The following is a 24,228-nucleotide window of genomic DNA, read 5'->3' as shown; positions in this document are numbered from 1 at the left end:
AGTGGAGTAAGCTTCTGATTAGGACCCATTGTGATCCATTTTATTCAACTGTCCATCATGAGTCCATAAACATGCAGCAGGTTACTAGATTAGTTGAGTAGGCCTATTCTTCTAAGGCATTGAAGACATGGTAATTTATGTTCTTCATGTTTGTTAACATGGTCCTATTTGTTTATTAATCAAGGTAATGCTAAAGGGTATCATCAAAACTTTATAGCACTTTGTATACGGTTTAGAGAAATTCAAAGTCCTTTACATTACAGGTGACTAGCAAGCCAATAGTAAGACATATGGAAATATAAACCTAACTTATGGTAAAATATTCAAATCAACACAATACATTAAATATATAGCTTATACAATTATAAGAATACTTATATGCTCTGATTGTTACATTGCTTTAAAATGTAATTGCTGGAAACCATTGTTTTATTCTAATGTTCATAAAATTCAAATCGTTTTTTGCATTTCCTGTTTTTAGTGACTAAAATCAAAGCAGTCTTAATAAGTCAGTTGACAAGGAATTTGATTCTAGTTCATATATATACACATTAGCTTGCATTAGGCTATACCTACAAAGCAACACTGCCAACAGCTAAAAATAAAAAACATGTTTTATTCTGGGAATCTTAGCCGGATGTTGTGTTGCACAGCCCTGCTCACTTTACAGTGGTAGTGTTTCTGAGGGTGCTGGACGCGGTGGATAGCAGCCGGATAGAAATATATAAAGGTGAGATTTCTGTCTTTATTAATCTATTGCATTGACATATATGCTATAATTAAATGTTCTGTATCCTGCAAAACATTTACTATTGTTTAGAATGTGAATGAATATCAAGTAAATCATTTCAGATTAAAGAACCTTTGACATAAGATGCTTGCTTTAGAACAGCTGTTTTCATTGTGGAAACCATAAAACCGTCGTAGATGCTTAAAACGCACTATATATTCGTGTAATCTGTGAGAATGGATGTGAAAGGCTGCTACTGGTTTAGTGGATCTCTGGTTTGACTCAGGGCCTGTCCTGCAGGAAAAGGCGTTTCACACCGTCCGTTGGTTTAAATCAGAAAAATGGGTCTAAATGTGCCTGAGGCAGGAACAATACATATTAAATTCAAACACTTTGAATACATTCATTGAGCAAACTGGGCAAGAATAATCCTTAATTTTTGACCCGCATACGTACAATTATCAGTAATCTTCTAATAATATTTGAACAATTATTATCATGAAATAAACTCAGGTCACCACAGAGTACCATATACTCATATTAGTGCGCATATGTAGATGTAGATATAGGAATATTAATGAATTTAATACATGAAACGTTGAGCCATATGGAGGACTGTTGTGCTCCTGTAGTAGGGTGAAACATTTAGTCCTAAACCAATCAGATCTGGTTAATGCCTTCTTATGAATTAGCATTTATGTGTGTGCTTCCCATTCTGCAACAGCAGCACATTTCACTACAGATGAGATGTAAGAATAAAAAAGAAGAAATCAGCGATAAATTGACTAAAATATTCAAAAATATTAACAATATTGGGAGTGCAAATACATATATATATACCGGTAGTCTATATTTTTACTATACAAAATATACAATATATATAAATGCTACCAGTTTCATAAATGTCGGCTGCAGGAATTGATATTGGCAGAAACATTTGTTTTTGTCCGAAATGTGTTGAATTTGAAACTAATTTTCATTTGTGTGTGTGTGTGTGTGTGTGTGTGTGTGTGTGTGTGTGTGTGTGTGTGTGTGTGTATGACGATGTAGTGTATTTTATCTACCTTCACCTTCGGTTTTCAAAGCTTTGCAGCATTGAACTGTGATGTAATTGTTGATACAGCCTTTTCAGTCAGCAGTTTGGTCATTAAAATGAATCCATATAATGGCACTATACTAAGAGCTGTTTAGACTATACAATTGAAATTCTTCAGGCAGTCATTTTTCATAGGATTGCAAAGTTAAATCTGTTTGTCTGAGTCTGAACGCGAGCAGACAGTCTGCAGGTCGTATCTGCAACTTCCTCCACTGACAGTAAAGTTACCGGTAGTGAGACTTGAAGGAAATAGTGACGCATGTGCTGTATCTCCTGGGAAACTCCATGTTGCCTGTGACAATCACTGCTAGAGTACCAGCTGGGATCAGTTTCATATGTTTGGTTGATATATTTGATTACATGTCAGATATTAGTCTGTCAGAGTTATGAGTCTCGTCTGACCACAGCTGCAGAAAAACAGATTGAAAGTTCAAAGTTGTTGCTAATTTAAGACATTTTATACCTCAAAGCCTTTTATTGTCCGATAATAGTCTAAACTAGCTTCAGAGGCTTTTACACAGTCATAAGATAAACAAAACAAATTCTGAATGGGAAACATGTAATTTATGTTGGTTTTAGAGCATTGAAATGCTGAAATATAAGCATAACATGATAACCACCACCTGTTTTTAGGCCAAATCTATATTATTATATAAACTGGTTTTTAAAACGCTAAAATAGAGAAAGTGTAGAAAGAAAAAGGTTTCAGCTTCAACAACAAGCTTTTCATTTTTTAAAATTGAAGAAATAGACACAAAGATATGTAAAAAAGGGGAAGAAATGTGCAAAAGAAAGGCAAATATTTATGAAGTATTGTAAACCACTTTACAAACAGACAAAACCAAAATGTCTAGGATTCACCTGCAGACTCTAGCATCAAAAAACATCTCCCACATCCTGGCCGCTCCCCCCTCTTTGCTCTCTGTTTGCTGTGCAGAAAAAAAAGAAAGAAGAAGAAGAAGAAGAGAGGCTATTTTTAGTTTCCCCTGCTCTGATCTGCATCCCCACGCTTCCTAGAAACGGAGGCACGTGATTGGAGGGAAAAGGGGGAAAACGCCGTCTCAGGCAACCTGGGAGCAGGACGGCATCGTCCGTACATTGTTAGTGTTCACACACACACGGCTGCCTGGTGATAAATGATACGACAGGCGTTGGATGTGGTAAACACAGAAACCCCGACAGAATATTAGATTTTAACAATTTTTGTCAATTCATTTTACCAGTTTGTCTTTAAGTGATCCAGTTTTTAGTGTCCCACTTTTCCTCCCTGATTAGAATACTATTAGACTGAAACTTTTAAGTTTTGCATCAAAATCACTGTACAGCACAGAAGGCAGTGAGCAAACAACATGTGTGGGAGGTTTGGGATGAAAAGAGTTTCACGATAACTTCCTCACGTACTATGTTCAGTCCCTGTAGTGAGTTCACTGTAACTCGCTCTGGATAAGAACGTCGGCTAAATTACCTGTAATGTAATATGTTTTGAGTTTGAATACGGACGGCTTGAGTCACTCTAGTGGTAGATAAATATTTGATTCCTCACAGTCCTGCTGGTTTCTCTAATTTAGTTTAGTTTTAGCTTCCCGAACTTTAGAGAAGGTATGTTTTCTCACCCAGAATCACAACCAAGACCACGGTTGTGATTCTGGTTTTCTGATTTTGGTCAGTTTTTCTCCCTAACGGTGAAAACAATAAAATTATTGGCAAAAAAAATGTACTCTTACATTATATTATTGGATTATTGTTTTAATGTTTTAAAATATAAGTGGTACTTTAGTGGTATAGCCGGTCGAGGTGGAGCTAACTACTTTTAACCACTGGTTAAAATGGAAATACTCTTAACTTAAGTAAATGTACTTCATTACTTTCCACCACTCTCTATTTGTTCTAATAAGGAGGCGAACGTGATGCAAATACTTAAATATTTGATTTGTACAAAGTTTAATCTGGTTGACCTTTGATCTGTGAAATAGCAACACACACTAATGTCCACCTGATTTAAGAGAGAGGGTGGGATGACCCCTCGATTAGGAAGTATTGATGATGCCTTCTCAAAGTACCTTTTTGTATAACTCTTAGAGAATACAGGAAGTACTACAAGAGGGGGGCTTAATGACTGGCAGCGTTTGATTTGGAGATTTTTCATTTTTTGTTTGTTGAACGCTAATGTTTGCTCCATCACGTCAATTATGTTTTTACCTTGCCAGTTCCAGTCAGACTGTTTTTTTTATAAGATTCATTCATGTGCTCCTATTGTGTCAGCTGTGTGGGTTCGGTTGGTGTAAAGTGCCATGAACTGTGATTTTGGTTGTAAAAATAGACGTCGTGCAGAAGTGATTTTCTGTGGTGGTCTTTTGGCACATGAACGTGGTGAAAGAAGTACTCAGGTCTTTTATTTAAGTAAAAGAAGCATTTGTATAAGAATAAAGTAGAAATACTCTGTTCCAAGTAAAAGCCATGCCTTGAAAAATGTAAACAATTATTGTCATCAAAATACACATATACACAAGTACTAAAATGAATAATAAGTAGTAATATGGCCCATTTAAGAATAATCTTAATTGCTGTATATTCTACTAAGTAGTTTGTGAATTTCAATAGTCTTATTTTATCCTATAATAATACATCATAATGTATTTGTTGATTATATTTTGTATTTTTAATCTGAATCTGCAAAGTGATAAAAAAAAAATGTGGTGGAGTTAAAAGTATAATCTTTACCTCTAATATAGTCGCGTAGAAGTATAAAGTTGCAGAACATGGAATTACTAATGTAAACGTACAAGAAGCATTTTATAACTTCCCTAGATTTGGCAAACTTTAATTTAAACAAATGAGATTATCCCCACTACAGAAAAACAAGTTCAAAGTGAAACTCCAATATGTTGTGCATGTGTCTTCGTTCCCTCGTCAGTCGTCTCAGCAGTAACCGTCTTTAAGCAGGAAGGTGTTTGGATGATCTGGGATCAGCCGAGGATCAACTGCAGGAGGCCAGCCACTACTGATTAAATGAGCCTGACTAGCTGGACGCAGCAGCACTTGGCTGTGGATCAATCCAGCTCCTGGAGGACGTCAATCTCCTTTAGGTGACAGGTTTAGAGGAGAGCTTGATGGTATCATCGTCCAGCACAGCATCTCGCAACTCTTAGTCATGATTGAATTAGGATTAAAGAATAACACTTAACACTTGGTTAGAGAGGGTGGCTCGAAGTTGTAACTGCTGACAATGTGCTCTTGAACAAAGCAGAAAACCTGCAGCTTTCTCTTGTTATATGCAAAATGGTTTAAAGGGGGAACAGAAAGCTTTTCAACTTTCCCTCTCTACGGTTTCCGAGGGGTTTTACAGTTGATGCCTCTGTCGCAAAAACAATCGGGTCACTTTCCGTTTTCCTCAAAAGTAATATCACAGGACACACTGCGTTAGTTTCCAAACAAACTGCCCAACAGAGACGGTGATAACATATTTTCTGTACATTGATTATCAATCTACTTCTTCATATCGGCTATTGTTAGCAACCTAGCTAACGTTACTGTCCAAAGCAAGAAACAACCGTAACAACCCAAAGAACTAGAAACCCCGATCTCAGTGTTATGATAAAGGCAGAGTAAAACACCCGGTAGTATTAATAAGTAGTCAGGTTATCTTACTTACTGACCGAGCTTAGTAGAAAGAACTGTTTTTATATCACTCTCCCTTTTTTCGTAAACTGGGCTCTTTTGCCGGATAGAGTTTCCATCGTTGACGTTTCTCTGGTTGCTTCACGACCTGAGGATAGCTACTGTAGCTATTTTGTTGAGTTTTAAGCTATTTTGTTTGTTGAGTTGCTCTCTTAAGGCCCCGACACACCAAACAGACATCAAAGCAGTAGTGGTGACGGAGCCAACTGTTGTGTCGCCTCACGTTGCCTGCGTCTTGACCAAAAAGTCTCATTTGAACACACCGCAAAGATTAGAAAATGGGAAATGGGAAGACCTATGACTGTGAATATAAAAGCCGTTGTTAGGGTACATTAATTAAAACAAAGCAGCATTTGCCACCAATGTGCAGACAGTGCAGGACACACTGCAAAAACTAGGCCGACAGACTCTCACCGACAGCCGGACATTGACCTTCGGCCGATAATCGACTTGGTGTGTCACGGCCACGGTCCTTTAGCGAAATGATCTCTGGTAGGCTGTGATGTATATGTCTAGGACTTTTATTGTGAAAGGGAGATTGTGAGCAAGAGGCAGTCAGAATTGTGTAGTCAAAGCGAGGCTTGTAGGGAACCAATCTAAACACTTATGGGTCATTATTCTACAGCTATTGCATTGTGCAATCAACATATACTTCACAATGATAAGTTAAAGCAAAAATGCTTTCTATTGCCACTTTAAATAGCAATCTTTAATGACTTATATTACATAAAAGCAGACGCCTCACAGCAAAAGGGTTCTGGGTTCAAACCTGGCCGGATTGGGTCCTTCTGTGTGGACTTTGCATGTTCTCCCCGTGTCAGCGTGGGTTTCTCCGGGTTCTCCAGTCTCCTCCCACAGTCAGAAGACATGCAGGTCAGGTTTTTAACGTTAATTGTTGACTGTCTCCATGTGTCAACCCTGATAAGTGGTAAGTGGTTACAGATAATGGATCGATGATTATATAAAACCTCTTCTTTGCTCCTAAACATAAAAAAAACCTAATGTAGTGATAATATTCAATATTTGGGCATCATGTAAAACTAAAAGTGACAGCAGTAACATCAAACATGTGGATTTCGGTGACATTTGGCCGTCTTTATTATCAGCTCTCTCTGATAAAAATAACGTCCCTCCTCCTCCATGACAGAGGAGCTGAGTTATCCTCAGCAGTCTTGTTTGATCTCTTAAATCATGTCCCACCTGACATTCAGCTTCGTCTCAGCGTCCTGTTTCTGGTCGTCAAACTGCGGGAAAGGATTTTACACTCAAAGCCAGTTTGATGGGACCTTTTAATGTGGCTGAAACAGTGTCATTTTGAAATGTGATATTATCTTTCATTAACAACACTTTTGTTGGTATTTTTGTCTCAGGCGCAGAATCCAGTTTTATTTCTTCAAATGTTAAATTGATTGATTTGGGAAGCCGGGCCATGAGTCAGCACATTCAGCAGCGAAAAGAACAAAAGCTCAAAGGTTTGATAAGAAATAAGAATCACACATGGAAAATAATGAAAACTGTGGTAGTGGTTTGGCAGCTTAAACAGCTTAACGTTTTTGTTTGTTTATGTAACAGATTGAGCTGTAATTCTTAGTCAGAAATCGATAAATAGCTTGAGAGGAGATGAAACGGATTGATGATCAATTGATTTGATTTGAGTTATTTCTAAAAATACAAAACATTCTGCATCTCCAGCTTCTCCAATGTGAAAACTTGGTGAGTTTTTTTCTGTTTTATATTACCACCTTTGGCTGTAAGAAATGCTCATGTGCATTGTTTTAGGCCAAAGCATTGATGAATCGATAATGAAATACATTGTTAGTTGCAGCCCTTTAAACAGGGCTCCATAGCTCCAAGTGTTAGCATAAAATGTAATGTATAGTCCATTGTACAGCTTACAATTCTTTAAATCACAAGTCTCACAGTTCAGCACACCTGACTTGTATCTTTGTTCAAAGGCGGTTTACTATCGAGGCCAAGTGGAAGCAGCAGCAGCTTCCTGCAGGCTGAAAGACATTTGCATAATGAGAATTTGTTAATTACTTTGAGATTAAGCACAGAGGCCTGCAGTCTGTAAGCTTCTGTATCAAATTAGTGTTTAGTGAAGGTTAAGCCAACTCTCTTCTCCACAGCTAATCTCTGAGACGCAGAGGAAAGGCTGCGGTGAACTCATCACACCGTCACATACAGCAAATACTCAACAGCCAACACAAGTCTGTGATAGTGTTTGACAAGATCCAGACTTCCAACTGTGGCTGCTCATTTTGAACCGCCTCTAATCACAGCTATCAATGAGTGTCACATGCTTACGTTTCATTTTATTATTCAAACCGGTGCTTTGGTCCAGAGCAAGCTCGATAAATGCACGTTTTGGATACCTGACATTTTAATGAAACTTTAAGAAAGAGGCAGAGTGTCAGATCGAGCTGCAGAACCTCGACAGATGCAGCACAAAAAGAAAAGATTATGTTTTGTAGAGAATGTCACGGAAAAAAAGATAAATAATTGTTTAAAGGGCAGAGGTGGAAAACGTTTGGACAACAAGCTAATTTAATTAAAAAGTTCAGTAGAATAGTAAAAACTAAAGTGAGTGTAAGACCTTGGCTTGAATGTCTATTTCTAAGTTAACTTATTGCCTAATGTGCTATAACTGCAACACCGCTGAATCAGCTAAAGAAAACTTGCTGAAATATCTGCTGCGCTGAGTAGACACTCAGAAACACGAGCAGATCTATTTTTAATAAGGCTGGCCGAAGACGAAATCGAACACCAAACCCCGACTGATCTAGTGTGATCTAACTTCCAGTAGGTTTGCTTTTGTTGGAGCCAGAGAAAAAGTATTTGTCACATTTTTAGATTGAATTTGTTTTGGTTCACAGTGACAAATATCATTTTTACCAATTTTAGTCCAACATAAACATTCTGTTATTTTTGGTATATTGTGTTATTTTCTTTAATGTTTATGTGTATTTAAAATCTTCCCACTTGAAGTCATTATTATGTAGCATCAAGTGTTTCTATCCACCTGTTATTATGTGTATTTTAATTTTTTGCATAATAATGTATGTGGAAAGGCAAAAAACTGTGCAAAACCATTTATACGCCACGAATAAAGAAACCAGAAAATATTCACACTTAAGAAGCTGGAATTAGAAAATGGTGACCTTTTTTCTTTTTTTTTGTCAAACCGATTAATTATCAAAATAGTAATCAATTAATCTTTGCAGCTTTAATAAAAAATAAATAAAAAATAATTCAGATAAAGCACATGCACACACATCATACACATGATTATAAATGCCTGCACACCTGACTGACATGTATGTAATTTCATAATCAACTCCTCTCTCTGTTTTTCCTTTTTAATGTTCAGACCACACACAAATAAATAGCTGAATATGAGCATTAGATCATGTGTCTTAAAACTATGTCTTTTCCTGCTAAGAGAATTGAAAAGCAGTTCACTGAGTCCAAAGCACCGAGGCTCACATTTGCAGTCATCTATAAGACTTGATTAGATGCCAGTCAAGTTCAGCAGGGTTAAAACGCTGAGTCACAGTTGATTTAGAGTTGTTTACGTCTACCTCTGATGAAAAGTGTACCTGTGGCTGTTGTAAATTTCTGAGATAGAGACAGATTAACATAAACATAAATGAAGGCTGCCTAAAAGTGCAACATGCTGAACAGCCAAAATAATAAAAACATCATCAAACTGCCCTAATTCTTTCTGATTGCACAGTATGTTATTGCACATCATTTCAAACAACTTTGGACTAAATTCTATATGGCATGCATCACACCAAATGACACTGATGTACTAATATGCAACTTTAGAATATAAATGAAAGAAAATAGAAAAGAAAATAGAAATGATTTCAGTTTCTCTTCTCTCCCCCAGTGACTTTGCAGTCTATGGGTTGTTTTTTACACTGATAAATAACTAATTAAACTAGTAATACTAATAGAAATTTCAGATGTTCTCAAATTAGGAGAAGTCCGTATTTACGCAAATTAGACTCGAAATTATCATAATTCCCTTTCACGTCAGCTTCCTGTTTGAACCCACTTAGAGTTATGTTGCGTGTAGCAGGTTCGATGATGGCTTTAACTCACATCTCTTAAAATAAGACAGTTAAAGCTAAAAAACATCAATGAGTTGAGGACGGGTCGGTGCTTCTGTATTATTTAACAAGCATCTCTGAGTTCCTTCATGTAAACCGATAAGCTCTGAGAAGGGTGCAGTTGTTTTGTTTGTGCTTTATGCCCTGAGAGTTCTCGTGTTTCACTGCAGCCGAGTGGAGATAACGGTCTAAATATAGGACAGGCTGCAGCGACTCTGAGGCCCGTGGGCTCGAGTCATTGTGCTCTCGAGAGTCGAAAAGGTTTCCTGAAACCTTTTAGCCCTGGTAGCCCTGAACTGTTGTAACACACTGGTAGCTCGCATGATGACAAAATGGCATATGTTGCACGTCTCAGTGTTGTAGCTGATGGTTTTGCTACTGAAGTTGGAGTAGCCTGTTTGCTTCTTCCGAGCTGCTTGTCAGATGGCGGAATAGCCTTGGTCGCTCGCGTCGCTGTAACTTAGAGGTGAAAAACAAGTCAAGGTTTGAACTTCTCTCTCTTGCTCATCCCAAGGTGTATATTAACACTTATGGGAAATCATAAGTTTCAAAGTTTTGCAGAGAAACCAACACACCTCACAACAATGCATCCTGCAGACCTGCACATTAAGCAAACCGATTGGTTGATTCAATTCCTGTCAGGAGGCAGTTAGAAAACAGAGAGGAAAAGAAATTGTGAACGTTACATAAATTGTACATACAAGTATAAGAGAAATCTCATGTTTCTAAATGACGCCTACATGTTCGCCAACATGGCTGTTATTCCCATTTTTTGTTGGTCATGACAACTTTTTACTCGCCACATGTACATATTTAGGAACTTTAGCAAGGATAAAAAAAAGCAATGTGGGCAAGCAGCATGAGACTCTTTGAAAAACCTTAATTACCAAAATCTCAAGGACTTGTCTTTAAGTCCAATCAGACACAGAAACTAGTTCCCTGGAAATTCATGTAGCTGTTGTAGGAAACTGCATTGAATAGCAGATACACTTCTTGGCTAGCTTCCAGCTGACATAATTACCTGCCATAGTAGATTGTAGTATGTAGGCCACTAAATCTAAAGTTACCACGGTTATATAATCACTTGTTAGAGGGGTCGTTGTAGGTGTAGATATCAAGCTTCTTCTTCCCTGACTGTAACTTCAGCTTCAGCTCCTACCATGGAGGAGCCATCCTTCAACAAAGTTTGTCAGACCTGACCCTAAAATAATCTTCTTATGAGAGTAATTGATGGTATAGAGACACACAGCTATTGATGTTAAGATGATGTCCAGCTGGTGAATATCAAACTCCAAACTGACTGCTTGTGAGGTGAATTATTCCTCACACGTCCCCAGCTGATTGTGACTGATTGAGCCATTTGCCTCCAACCTTTCTGTCAAATTGAGAAAACTCCGATGGGTCTTCTGTTTCCCCCTGACATCGCAATGCGCTGCTGTGATTAATTACCATGCAGCAAATGTGCAATGTTTAAGCCTGACTCGTTAATCACTATCATGCTGAGTCTAACAGACGCTGGCAGAATCTCATCTTTTATCTTTACAGTCAATAAAAGTATTTCAATATGAAAAATCAACTCTGCTGTTTTTTAAGGTTTTCTTGGGTTTAATATTATGAGAGTGTTTTTTGTGTTTATGACTTTAAAGGAGATGGTCATTAATTAATTAATTAGAGTTCTGTTCACGCCTTCAGGAGGTGCAGATCTGCCTGGATGAAGGATTGTGGCTCTCTGCTGCATATGTCTGCCCCCAGTTAGTGGGTCCATTCTCCATCTCCAAGGAATTTAAACTATGCAATACACGCCATATCTACATCTAAATCAGTCCTCTGTCATCTTGCTGATTGTTTTCTCCATTAATAGATTCATCATTCCGGTCATTTGATTAAAGTTTTGTGTTTCTCCTTCCTGTCTGTCCACAGATGGCCTCAGCAACAGCGACCTACGGGCAGAAGGAGTCTTCGGACCAAAATTTTGACTATATGTTCAAGATTCTCATAATTGGCAACAGCAGTGTGGGCAAAACCTCCTTCTTGTTCCGCTATGCCGACGATTCCTTCACACCGGCCTTTGTCAGTACGGTGGGCATCGACTTCAAGGTGAAGACCATCTACAGGAATGATAAGAGGATCAAATTACAGATCTGGGTAAGACATCTGTTGACTTTCCTAAAAGGGGAATACATTAAACTAAGATCTGTATCTTACATGGATGTGAATTTGAGGGTGAATTTTAATGAGTGAGTCCCATTGATTTTCTTCACTGTTACAAACCTTCTTCACTTTCCCTCATTAAACCATCACCTGCAGCTTGCCAACAGCCCCCCAGCATTGATGCACTTTCACATATGACCTTTGCAGCACGTGTCCACCTTTTTCCTGTGCTGCTACGAGTTTCAAAGTGAATGAATCAATTTTAGAAAGATTTGCAGAAGTTGTCAGAGGTTTTCTTCACTGTTATGGCTGCAAACGCAGAGCCTATACAGACACAAGGGACTTCTTAAGTCCCCTGGCATCAGCATCCTTCAACCGAAGTGCATGGTCGAACGTCTGAAACCCCTCTCCCTCACACGTTTACACAACTAATTCCACTTTCAAGTGAACAACCGAGAGTAATTCTATGAAAGACTTCCAGGAAGGTTTGTCATAAAGTCCGCACCATTACTCCCATACAGGATTAAAACATGTTTGGATCTGTTCCTTCTCAATGACGGCAGGCTTTACACCCAGTTGAGAGGACTTATGAACACTTCTGCATTTGGTGGTCGGATGACATTTTGTACAAGTTAGTTTGTTTCGAGCTTACCAACGCCAGCTCCACATCCAAAGGTTTTTCCAAAAAGCAGTTTGAAAGCCGGATGAACTGATTAGATTTCGGTAAAAGGTCAAGGTTAGGGTTACGTTTCAAAAGACGTGTTTGGTCATTATTCAAGAATTGATATGTTAATTATGACAATTTCACACAATTAATAGGATACAATTGTGAAGTGATGACATTTTGGACAGAAATGGATGGAAACTGCAGCTTGACTAGTTGTGGGAGGCATACAACTATGCTAGTTTTAATGATGTCTAATAATACAGCAAATAACATTTCATAAGCTATTTCATAACATGTTCAACGGAGCAGCAGGCTCTCTGTGAAACACTGCCCTGTGGTGCAGTTTTATTATGCAAACTGTCCTCAGATCGCAGTATAGGCACTCAAATCTGCACGCAGCCCCGTCCTCTCTGCAGCCTGCTCATCCAGCTGACCCTTGGATGAGTAGAACACAATAAAAGCAATGACCAAAATACAACTAATGACATTGAAGTGCCTTCAGAAACAAACAGGGCGGTGTTTGTTGCAGCAGAAATGTGTTTTCTCCTGAGGGCTCAGCAGTAAACACATCATAGAGCAGTGTAAAGGCTCCCTGAGGAACAGCATCACATTGTAAATCAGAACATCATTCCAACCTTTAGTACACGTTCTACAGATTCACAGATGAGCTGTGATGGTGAGCAGAGCAGAGCAGTGTGTGTGTGTGTGTGTGTGTGTGTGTGTGTGTGTGTGTGTGTGTGTAGAGCTGTCTCTGTTGTCAGCCTTTGCCAGGTCTTGCCTCTGGTAAGGGAGACACGATCAGCCAATCAGAGCACGAGAAAATGGATGACTGGGTGCTGCTCTCCCCTCCCCCACTACTACATATCTCACCCGAGTAGATATCCCCCTCCCTTCCCTACACACACACACACACACACACACACACACACACACACACACACACACACACACACACGCGCACACAAACACATATACACACACATAAAACCCCTGACCCCCATCTTTCAGTAATTCTCTCCTGAGACTCCAGTCGAGTGAAATTAAAATGGTTTGAGTCATGAGCTCAAAAGTCAACATACAGTATATATATAGATTTATTGTTTAGTGTGCAGTTAATCCCATAATATAGATTTATACAGATGTGTGATATGTACATACATATCTATATATCTATATAGATAGATAGATAGATAGATAGATAGATAGATAGATAGATAGATAGATAGATAGATAGATAGATAGATAGACAGATAGATGGATAGATTTGCTCTCTGAATGTTTTGTTTTGTTCAACAAACATTCTAAAACCCAAAGATCTTCAATTTATAATCGTATTAAAACCGATAAAATCAGCAAATTCTCATGTTTGGCATGCTTTCTTGATAAATTACTTAAGTAACCTGTAAAAATGTACAATTTAAATATTGGCAATTTTCAACTCAACTCTGTCTTCTGAAGATAAATTATATTTGCAACAATAATATGATATACAGTACCATAACCACACATGTAACCAAACTTCCTAAATGAAACACCATAATTAAAGGGGGAAAAATTGAAGAAACCTCAGGGAGAGCAACTGAGGAGGGATCCCTCTCCCAGGACGGACAGACGTTCAATAGATGTCGTGTGTACAGGATAAACAAAATAGTAGAAATACAACATTTGACAGAAATTATGTTGTGTTGAAAAAAGAGAAAGTTTGGATGAATCCAGCAAAATGTCAAAAAGGCTTCCCGGTGTCCAGCAGAACCAGGGCAGCAGGCGCAGCCACGATTCCTGATCCTGATGTAAACTTTATCAGTGGCAACCTGCCACATGAGAGACACAGAAACTCCGGGGATGATACCCCGGATGATGAGTTAGTAACACACATTTACATAAATGCATACAGATAGAGAGGGAGAAGAAGAGAGGGAGAGGAAGAGAAGGAAGAGAGCAGGGAGGTGTCCCCCAGCAGTCTGAGCCTATAGCAGCATAACTAGGGGCTGATCCAAGGCAAACCTGAGCCAGCCCTAACTATAAGCTTTATCAAAAAGGAAAGTCTTTAGCCTACTCTTATATGTGAAGAATGTGTCTGCCTCCCGAACACAAACTGAAAGCTGGTTCCACTGGAGATGAGCTTGATGGCTGAAGGCTCTGGCTCCCATTGTACTCTTAGAGACTCTAGGAACTACAAGTAACCCAGCTGTCTGGGAGCGCAATGCTCTAGTTGGTTTATAAGGTACTATGAGATCTTTAAGAGTGCAGAGCAGCTAAAACAGGAATAATCTGATCCCGTTTCCTTGTTCTTGACTGAAGAGTCTTAAGCGACTTTTTGGGACAACCTGATAACAATGAGTTGCAGTAATCCAGCCTTGAAGTAACAAATGCATGGACTAGTTTTTCTGCATCATTTTGAGACAGGATGTGTCTTATTTTTGCAATGTTACGTAGATGAAAGAAGGCAGTCCTTGAGATTTGTTTTATGTGGGAGTTAAAAGACAGATCCTGATCAAAGATAACGCCAAGATTCCTTGCGGTGGTGCTGGAGGCCAAATTAATGCCACCCAGAGCTTCTATGTCATTAGATAATATGTTTCGGAGGCGATTAGGGCCAAGTATAATAACTTTAAAAAGTTGCTAGACATCCAAGTTTTTATGTCCTTAAGGCATGCTTGAAGTTTAGCCAATTGATTGGTTTCGTCTGGTTTAATTGATAGATATAATTGGGTATCATCCGCATAACAATGAAAGTTTATAAAGTGGTTCCTTTTAATATTGCCCAAAGGAAGCATATATAAGGTGAATAGAATCGGTCCAAGTACAGAACCCTGCGGAACTCCAAGACTGTCATGGAGGATTTATCGTTAACACATACAAATTGAGATCGCTCAGATAAATAGGACTTGAACCAGCTTAGTGCGGTTCCTTTTATGCCAACACAATGTTCCAGTCTCTGTAGTAGAATGTCATGATCAACAGTGTCGAAAGCAGCACTGAGGTCTAACAAGACAAGAACAGAGACAAGTCCTTTGTCTGATGCCAATAGAAGGTCATTGGTAATTTTCACCAGTGCCGTCTCTGTGCTATGATGAACTCTAAACCCAGATTGAAAAACCTCAAATAAACTATTATTATGTAAAAAAATCACACAACTGTTTGCGACTGCTTGCTCAAGGATCTTAGCGAGAAAGGGAAGGTTAGATATCGGCCTATAGTTGGCTAAAACCTTTGGATCAAGACTAGGCTTTTTAAGAAGTGGTTTTATTACAGCTACTTTAAAGGATTGTAGTCCGTAGCCAGATAATAGAGACAGGTTGATCATATTTAATAACGAGGTGTTAATTAAGGGTAACACTTCTTTAAACAGTTTAGTTGGAATCGGGTCTAAAAGACAGGTTGATGGCTTAGACGATGAGATTGTTGAAGTTAGTTGGTTAAGGTTGATTGGAGTCAAACAGTCTAGATATATTTCAGGAGTTACAGATGATTTTGAAATTCCGGAGGTTGAAGTTAAGTCATTACCAATTGAGGGCAGGAGATTAATTTTGTTTCTAATAATTATAATTTTATCGTTAAAGAAGCTTATGAAGTCGTCACTACTGAGAGATATAGGAATAGAAGGCTCTTTCATGTCTTTTAATTACCTCAGTACTAGTTGTCTTATTTTAAAACTCTTTCTTTTGGGTTTTGGGACCACATAGTGGACACTTTACTTTACAATGTTCCTACGTCACTTCAACTTCTATATATCTTTGTTTAGACTCGTGTTTCATTTAATTAAATCAATGTACGTCTTATAGCACAATCATCTGTCGTAAACAATAAAAAATGTATGTACCTGTAGCGCTTAAAGAAAGAATAATACGAAATATAACCCTAGCATAGTTCACCTCATTTTTAGTATTTATTTATCTATTAATTTTATTTATTTATTTAATGCATATACATGAACTTCAATAATATTACAACATTTATAACAGCATTTCCTACAGCCCAAATATTTAAAAACTGTTTATTGTCCCTTTAAATCCTTTGATTAAAATTAAAGCATGCAAGTATTCATGCCACGTTTATGTCCATCTTCTCCCCCTAGTTAGACTGGTTAACTAAATGATATCTCGCCTCCTAGAAAATTAACATTAACATGTTTGCATACAAGCTGTTGACTCATCTACATTTTTCACAGCTTTATCTTTAGCTCACGGTAAACACAAAGATGAGTACTCCAATGCGTTGATCACCACTCATGTTTTAGGTTTAGAGCTGATGCTCTCATCCTGAGCGGCCTACAGCACATTGTGTGGATGAGCAAGACATAAACTGCAGTTGCAGCACATTATGACCATCAGTATGGAAATGTCAGAGCTAAAGCTCTCTAAAAATAAATGCCATATACTTGTGACCCGAGAATGATTGTGTATGATTGAGTGAATATACACACCAATGAGTCCAAGAAAAGAAAAGAAAAGAAGTCTGAGGTGGAAGTTGAGGCTCAGTTAACTGCTGCACGTACTGCTGCACGTTACTGCTGCACGTACTGCTGCACGTTACTGCTGCACGTTACTGCTGCACGTTACTGCTGCATGTTACTGCTGCACGTTACTGCTGCACTGTTACTGCTGCACTGTTACTGCTGCACGTTACTGCTGTACGTACTGCTGCACGTTACTGCTGCACGTACTGCTGCACGTTACTGCTGCACGTACTGCTGCACGTACTGCTGCACGTTACTGCTGCACGTACTGCAGTACGTTACTGCTGCACGTACTGCTGCACGTTACTGCTGCACGTACTGCTGCACGTACTGCAGTACGTTACTGCTGCACGTACTGCTGCATGTTACGGCTGCACGTTAATGCTGCACGTACTGCTGCACGTTACTGCTGCACGTTAATGCTGCACGTACTGCTGCACGTTAATGCTGCACGTAACTGCTGCACGTTACTGCTGCACGTACTGCTGCATGTACTGCTGCATGTTACTGCTGCACCTACTGCTGTACGTTACTGCTGCACGTACTGCTGCACGTACTGCTGTACGTTACTGCTGCACGTACTGCTGCACGTACTGCTGCACGTACTGCTGTACGTTACTGCTGCACATTACTGCTGTACGTTACTGCTGCACGTACTGCTGCATGTACTGCTGCATGTTACTGCTGCACCTACTGCTGTACGTTACTGCTGCACGTACTGCTGCACGTACTGCTGTACGTTACTGCTGCACGTACTGCTGCACGTACTGCTGTACGTTACTGCTGCACATTACTGCTGTACGTTACTGCTGCACGTACTGCTGCACATACTGCTGCACGTTACTGCTGCACGTACTGCTGCACGTACTGCTGCACGTTACTTTATGTTGTTGAGATGCCTTAACGTAAATGTAATTCCCTAGTAAGTTGAATAACTGGGTATGTATTCACTGTATTTGGTATGATGTGTCTATAATAATAATAATAATAATAATAATAATAATAATAATAATAATAATAATAACAATACTAATAATAATAATAATAATAATAGTAAATACAATAACCCTATAAACATTTGAGAAACAAACTTTAATGTAGTTGTAGGCAGTGTGTAAATACTCGTAAATGTCGAGGTACACCAGAAAGCTGCCTATTTAAAGTCAGTCTCAGTCTTTTGCTCTGCTGAACACCTCACTGACAGCAGAGTGATGCTGTTGGACCAGAAGCTGCTCGGCTGGGTATCAGAAACACAGCGGGCTTTAATTCCCTGAGCAGTCATTATGTCTTAGCACTGACATTCAATCTCACCTGGGTGTGTGGTCAGACAGAGAGAGAGGGAGGAGGAGGAGGTAGATTCACTGTTTGGCAAAGCTCGTGGCACAAAAATAAAAAGACAACAGGAGTTGATTACTTTAAAAACCACAAGAGGCTTTTTTATTACGCTGTCTGAGTCATTCTGACGGGGTGAATGTTTAGGCTTTCTTTAGGCTCAGGTAAAATTAAACCACGACAGTGAACCAAAAAATCATTCTTTAGGGCGTCTGCAGGTCTCAGTGCTCAGGGGAACAATGGTGGCAGCTCTTAATATTGAACTCAACCTGCAGATTCTACTTTATGCTGTCAAATTCATGACAGTAAGTCAATGGTGTGTTTACCGGCAAGAGTGGCTCACAAAATGAATTTCAAAACTTCAGTTTAGTGGAATTATTTTTATTCAAGATGCATATAGATTTTAAAATGTGGGCTTATATAAATCTGCAGATTCACCAAAACTTTGAGTGCAGAGAAAACGTTTCTCATAGATCTTCCTCTGCAGTGGACCGCAGCTCTTCCACAGCAGTGTGGGCAGGCTTTTTTCTCATAGCATAGATAAAGTTACCAGTTACACTGAAATAACATTTAGCTGCCAGCTGTTTTATGTGCTAATGTGGCTGTTAAAAGAGTTAACGAACGCACATGGAAACCTTTCATTATAATATTAGACGTAGAAATAGCCGACTTAAACACTATCTGGCTCCTGGTTATTTGCCAGTGTGGTTAGAACATCTTTAATCAGATTGCTTAGTTAAAACCTGTATACAGCTAATTTCCTATACAACAGTATAATCCTATGTATAATACCTGTTATACGCCTATCATAACTTGAATCTGAAACTCCTGCTATAGTGATACCATGAGTGAAGAATATGATTTATTCTTTTAGCGCCTGAGATTGCTTTTAGCTTTGAAAGGCGGAAATACAATTTATTATTATTATTATTATTATTTTACTTTTCTTGCTGCCTGTTTTGTTGTTTTTAAATGTAGTGGGTATTAAGTTTACTGAGGTTTTAACAAACAGAATAAGTTCTAATATTGTTGGTGTTGCAGTGAAACACTAAGGTTTTGTGGCAAATGTCTGATGTGAGAAACAAGTAAAAAGGACCAGCCTGTCTGAAGGCCTTAACGATTTATCCTCAACCGAATCTGTCAGAGGTCACTGTGAAATGGATTCTATGAAATGTTGTGAAAAGTTAATAAAACACTAAATGCTGCTGTTGTTGTTTTTGTCCAGGACACAGCGGGTCAGGAGCGTTACCGCACCATCACCACGGCCTACTACAGAGGAGCCATGGGATTCATCCTCATGTATGACATCACTAACGAGGAGTCCTTCAACGCCGTCCAGGACTGGTATGTAATTGGCTTGGAGGGACATGACTAGAGTGACACCATGGAGCTTTACGTGCGAGAGGAAGTGCTGTGTGGAGGATGAATCAAGTGGTCTCGAGATATCCAGTATGGAAATAGATGTCGATAGATAGCTGGATGAATAGAGCAAATTATCTGGTTCAAGTTTCTGTATGTAATATTTTTATGTCCCGCCGGGACTTTGGCTCTGTGTTTCATTTCATTTGTCCTGAAGGAAAAAGCCCACAGATTCTGAAGTTTATACTGATTTCATTTTTACTTACTATTCTGATTTTAGAGGTGAAATAAAAGTCCCATGTAGGTTTAATTTTTCCAGGATCAGATTTGATTTCTATGTTCAGTCACTTTGATCTAGAACTTGGTTTAAAGGCTGTGGCGCTTTTTCACTGTACACACAGTTGAGAAAACATGAGAGCGGAATAACTCTGACGTCAGGGCACATTCGGCCTGCAGTGTGATCTCAGTCTATGAGTTTCCCCTCTGACTGCTGGGTGTGTTGGTTCCCAGGTCAACTCAGATTAAGACATACTCGTGGGACAACGCCCAGGTGCTGTTGGTAGGGAACAAGTGCGACATGGACGACGAGCGAGTGGTGGCCGGAGATAGAGGCCGGCAGCTGTCTGAACACCTCGGTGAGTTCATAGTGTACACACACACACACACACACACACACACACACACACACACACACACACACACACACACACACACACACACACACACACACACACACACACACACTTCATATCTATGACTGATTGTTAGGTACACTGACAAAAAGTTTTGCTTAGAGTGAGGGGATCACTAGTCACTAAGATGAACCTTTTTGAAACAATGAATTAAAGAAAATCTACCTGATAGCTTTCAACATATTTCACTGTGTACAGCACTAGAGAACAAGCCAAGGTTAAAGTTGCATTTTACAATGACCACGTCCCCAGTAGGAGAGACACTACAGGTGAATAGGGTAAAACATTTAGTTAATTGATCACTTAAGTTAAAATAAAATATTTTTGTTTTTTTAAATGTTATGTATAAATATGCAAATGAGGCATTCTCTTATTAAATATGTGCTACTAAATCGAGGATTTCTGTCTCAGAGTATGATGAAAAAATCCTTTTGAGAGAACGACCTTTAAAGATATTTGTTGTAAAATTCCACACACTTTGCAGGACACAACAGGTCAATAATCTCCCACACCCGGTTTCCTCTCCAGGTTTTGAGTTCTTTGAGGCCAGCGCCAAGGACAACATCAATGTGAAGCAGACGTTTGAGCGCCTGGTCGACATCATCTGTGAAAAGATGTCCGAGAGCCTGGACGCCGGAGATCCCGCCGTCACAGGGGCCAAACAGGGGCCCCAGCTGACAGAGCAGCCCGCTCCTCCTCACCAGGACTGTGCATGTTAAAGATGACTACTCCCCCCAAACCCTTTTCCTCCCTCTTCCTCCTTGTTCTCCTTCAGCAGGACCCCGGGGCCTCGGGTCAAATCTAGTCCCATCACCCTTTTCACTCACTTCCTGCTTCTTTCCGTAACCTAGTAAGGATCATTGGCAGAAGAACAAGAACCGGGTTTCAAAGAGTCGGAAATGCTCTGAGATGCTCGTAAACCAGTGCTCATAAAAGAGCTTAAATGTGTTGTTTTGATCAGTGCAGAAGTTAGTCTGATGCCAAGTTCAATCAAGCCAGAGTGTTCCAGACTCTTTGCAAACCGGGTTCTTGAAGGTTCCCGACCCATCTTCCGTTGTCTCCCTGTTCCTCAGTGTGGTTTTACAAGAAGGATTTGACGGCGTCCGTCCTCAGAGTGCCATTTAAATCCTTCCGATGTTTACAGTGCTTTGTTTCATGTCAGTCAAATGTATTGAAAAGATGTCAGCCTCTCATACGGTGACCACGAAGGCCCCAGTGGAGTTAAAATGGGAGGGATGATCCAGCTGAAATCTGCTCCATACTGATGTGTTGCATTTCTTTTATGATTCTTGATGCACACAGAATCAAACATACATGGATCTGTGTTTCATTCGTTGTCTCACCTGGTATCTAAACATGGATGCTGCAGGTAGCAAGTGTTTTGTTTTCATTATTCATCGTTTGGCCTTTTTTTTATGTTTTTGTATTCTGGTGCCCCATTTATTCTTTCAGGACTGGGTGGGGAAAATATGAACAAGATAGAGCTACGTAAAAAATTGCAAAGAATTAAGAGACACATTTTATTTAATTATATTTATTTTAAATGTACATATAAATGTTGTGCAATATATATAATATCTACAGTTATGCATTTCTTGAAATGAATTAAAAAAGGTATGAAGTTCTATGAGGATAGTATCAAATATAAGAGGTCTATGTTGTTGGGTTTGTTTGGATGATGTGTGGAATAGTTTGCACCCTCGGCGGCTCCTCCGTGAGTCGTTTCATTTCCCTGATGGTTTGGTGTCATGCTGCCTTCCAGAGAAGTCAGAAATTCAAATGTCCTGCAGGACTCAAAGAAATACAGTGGAATGACCCTTTGAGTCTGAATTACAAATCGGAAAATGTTCTGTTTATCAACCTCCAAATCCACGCAGTGTGCTCCTAATAAAGTGAAGCATTTTAAACTGTCTAATATTTCAGAAAGACGCTTCCTGGAGAAGCTCTTTGCTTCAGTCTTAAATGTTTTAGGTCAGATAGCAACTGTAGTGAAGATGACATTAGGAGTAAAAAAAAAAAGACAAAGATTTGAGCTTTCAGAAGGCTCACGTCTTTATTTTTATTTACTCTTTTATTTATTTATGAGCAATACAATTGCAATTAGGGTTGATGCTTCTTGTACCAACACCCTCAAGATGTTATTGTTCCCACTGTCACTAACAGAAAATGCAAAAATGTAAAGATATCTGATAAGCCTTCTAGCCTTTTGCTGCAAACAATGCTACATATTGATATCACAGTATTTAACACCTGGTAGAGAAACATTGATGCAGGTGATACAAAGCATCGAGGAGGAAACGATGTGATTATAACAGCAATTTCGGACTCAAATACAGCAAACCTTTAGTTTTCATCTCCCAGATAGCAGTTTGGATAGTCACAGCTACTTTATCAAACATAAACATTTCCTATAGCATTAATCATTCTAACATTTCATCATTCTCTAAAACATGATGAAATGAGTTTGGTGGATGCAAACAATGTTTGTTTGATATTCGTTTTATAGTATCTTGCTTTTATCTGATAGTTTGACCCTGGGGAGTGACAGGAAACAACAGGAGAGAATAGGAAGACATGTGACGTATAGTACAGACAACACTTTAATATTTCCTTGCTTAGTGACAAACAGCCCAACAGTAAGCAACTTCTTCAGAATCAGTATTACAGTCTGTTTGTTTGTTTGTTTGTGATGTTATCTCCAATGCTCAGTCTTCAGGTGAAGTACAAACAGCGTTGCATCAAACAGCTGGAGGCTGAAATGTTCACTGTTTTCTAACACGTTTCGAGTCAAAGGCGGATTTAGATATTTTGTACTGAGGTTTTCTTGGTTCTAACGCTGTGTAACCGACATATTCCTCCAACAGCTGATTACATAGCATCACTCATTCTGGTTGTGCATTATCCCCCCTACATCAAACACTTGTTTTAATACACTTTCTACAGTTAGAACTGGTTTACCAGGAACTCCTTCTTTTCACCAAAGATTGCTGTAGAAGCAGCTCGCTGTTTTTGCTGTAGGATACCAGGATAAGCAGTGTGACCAAGTTTAAAACTGTATTAAAACATGTGCTGCTTGGAGGACTGAAGTGAACGCTGGTGGGTAATGCTATCAGAACATTTGATATGCTGTTGTTTCCAGTAAAAACAGAGATAAAGAGGATAACTGAGAGAGCAAAGCACTATAGAAATCATTGTGGTCGTCAAATTCATCGACTTCGTCAGTGACTCTGATTATGTGATCAAAGCAAATTTGATTCGGAAAAACATTTATTTTGAGAGTAATTGTTGCATTAGTTATCTAGTGTGGCATACAAACCTGAAAGACTATTAAAGTTTGAGAAAATGAGGCCCCAGTAAAAGTGTCCCACCAAAATATTGATTATTGTAAAAAAGAGAGTGACGATCACGACAAACCTGGGAGACGATTTTGATCCTGCGTATATTTGACTTCTTACTGGTTGTGACTGTTTCTTTTCCGGTAAAATCCAAACTTTTAAACTGTTCTCCTTTCTAATATGTCTTCCTCTATATAAACCAGATCTGTAAATACTGTATCTTTGAGTCATATGTGTGGATTGTGTTGTATCGACTCAGGCTTGCAACAAAGAAATAAAAGAGGAAAAAAAAGACCGTAAAAACCTGAAACCACCCAAAAGAGCCATGTTGTACTGTATCTGCATTCATTACTAGGCCTGCTTGTTAATGAACGTGTCACTCTGTTACAAAAGCAATACACACTACAGTATCTACACAAAAAAATGAAACGCCATCAAGCTCGGTAGAAGTTGCCGACATTAGATCTTCTACTAGCACGCAGGAACATGTACTTTATTTGGTCTCGTATCACTGCCTCTTCACATGCTCCTCAGTTTGGGCCAGAGAGAATATGCTGTGGATGTTTTTATCTGTACTTTGTGGTAAAACAATAAAAAGTTACTAACAATCA

At 39.0% G+C, this 24,228-nt stretch overlaps 1 protein-coding gene across 1 annotated transcript; it reads left to right on the top strand.

Moving 5' to 3' along the window:
• The first annotated feature begins 663 nt into the window (after nucleotides 1–663).
• Nucleotides 664–24,228, top strand: rab3ab (RAB3A, member RAS oncogene family, b). The gene is made up of 5 exons (XM_029429983.1): nucleotides 664–730; nucleotides 11,543–11,767; nucleotides 19,457–19,575; nucleotides 20,101–20,225; nucleotides 20,811–24,228. The coding sequence occupies exons 2-5, from the start codon at nucleotides 11,543–11,545 to the stop codon at nucleotides 20,999–21,001; spliced, it is 660 nt and encodes a 219-aa protein (XP_029285843.1). The 5' UTR covers nucleotides 664–730; the 3' UTR covers nucleotides 21,002–24,228.

Source organism: Cottoperca gobio, chromosome 4 (genome assembly GCF_900634415.1).
Source record: "Cottoperca gobio chromosome 4, fCotGob3.1, whole genome shotgun sequence".
NCBI classification, from domain to species: domain Eukaryota; kingdom Metazoa; phylum Chordata; class Actinopteri; order Perciformes; family Bovichtidae; genus Cottoperca; species Cottoperca gobio.
Note: the sequence above shows the minus strand (reverse complement) of the source record. Positions and strands in the feature narration are given on the sequence as shown.

Coding starts and splice junctions, on each gene's coding strand:
- rab3ab (XM_029429983.1), top strand. CDS start 11,543: ATGGCCTCAGCAACAGCGACCTACGGGCAGAAGGAGTCTTCGGACCAA. Junction 19,576..20,100: donor TTCAACGCCGTCCAGGACTG/GTATGTAATTGG, acceptor GTTGGTTCCCAG/GTCAACTCAGATTAAGACAT. Junction 20,226..20,810: donor GCAGCTGTCTGAACACCTCG/GTGAGTTCATAG, acceptor TTTCCTCTCCAG/GTTTTGAGTTCTTTGAGGCC.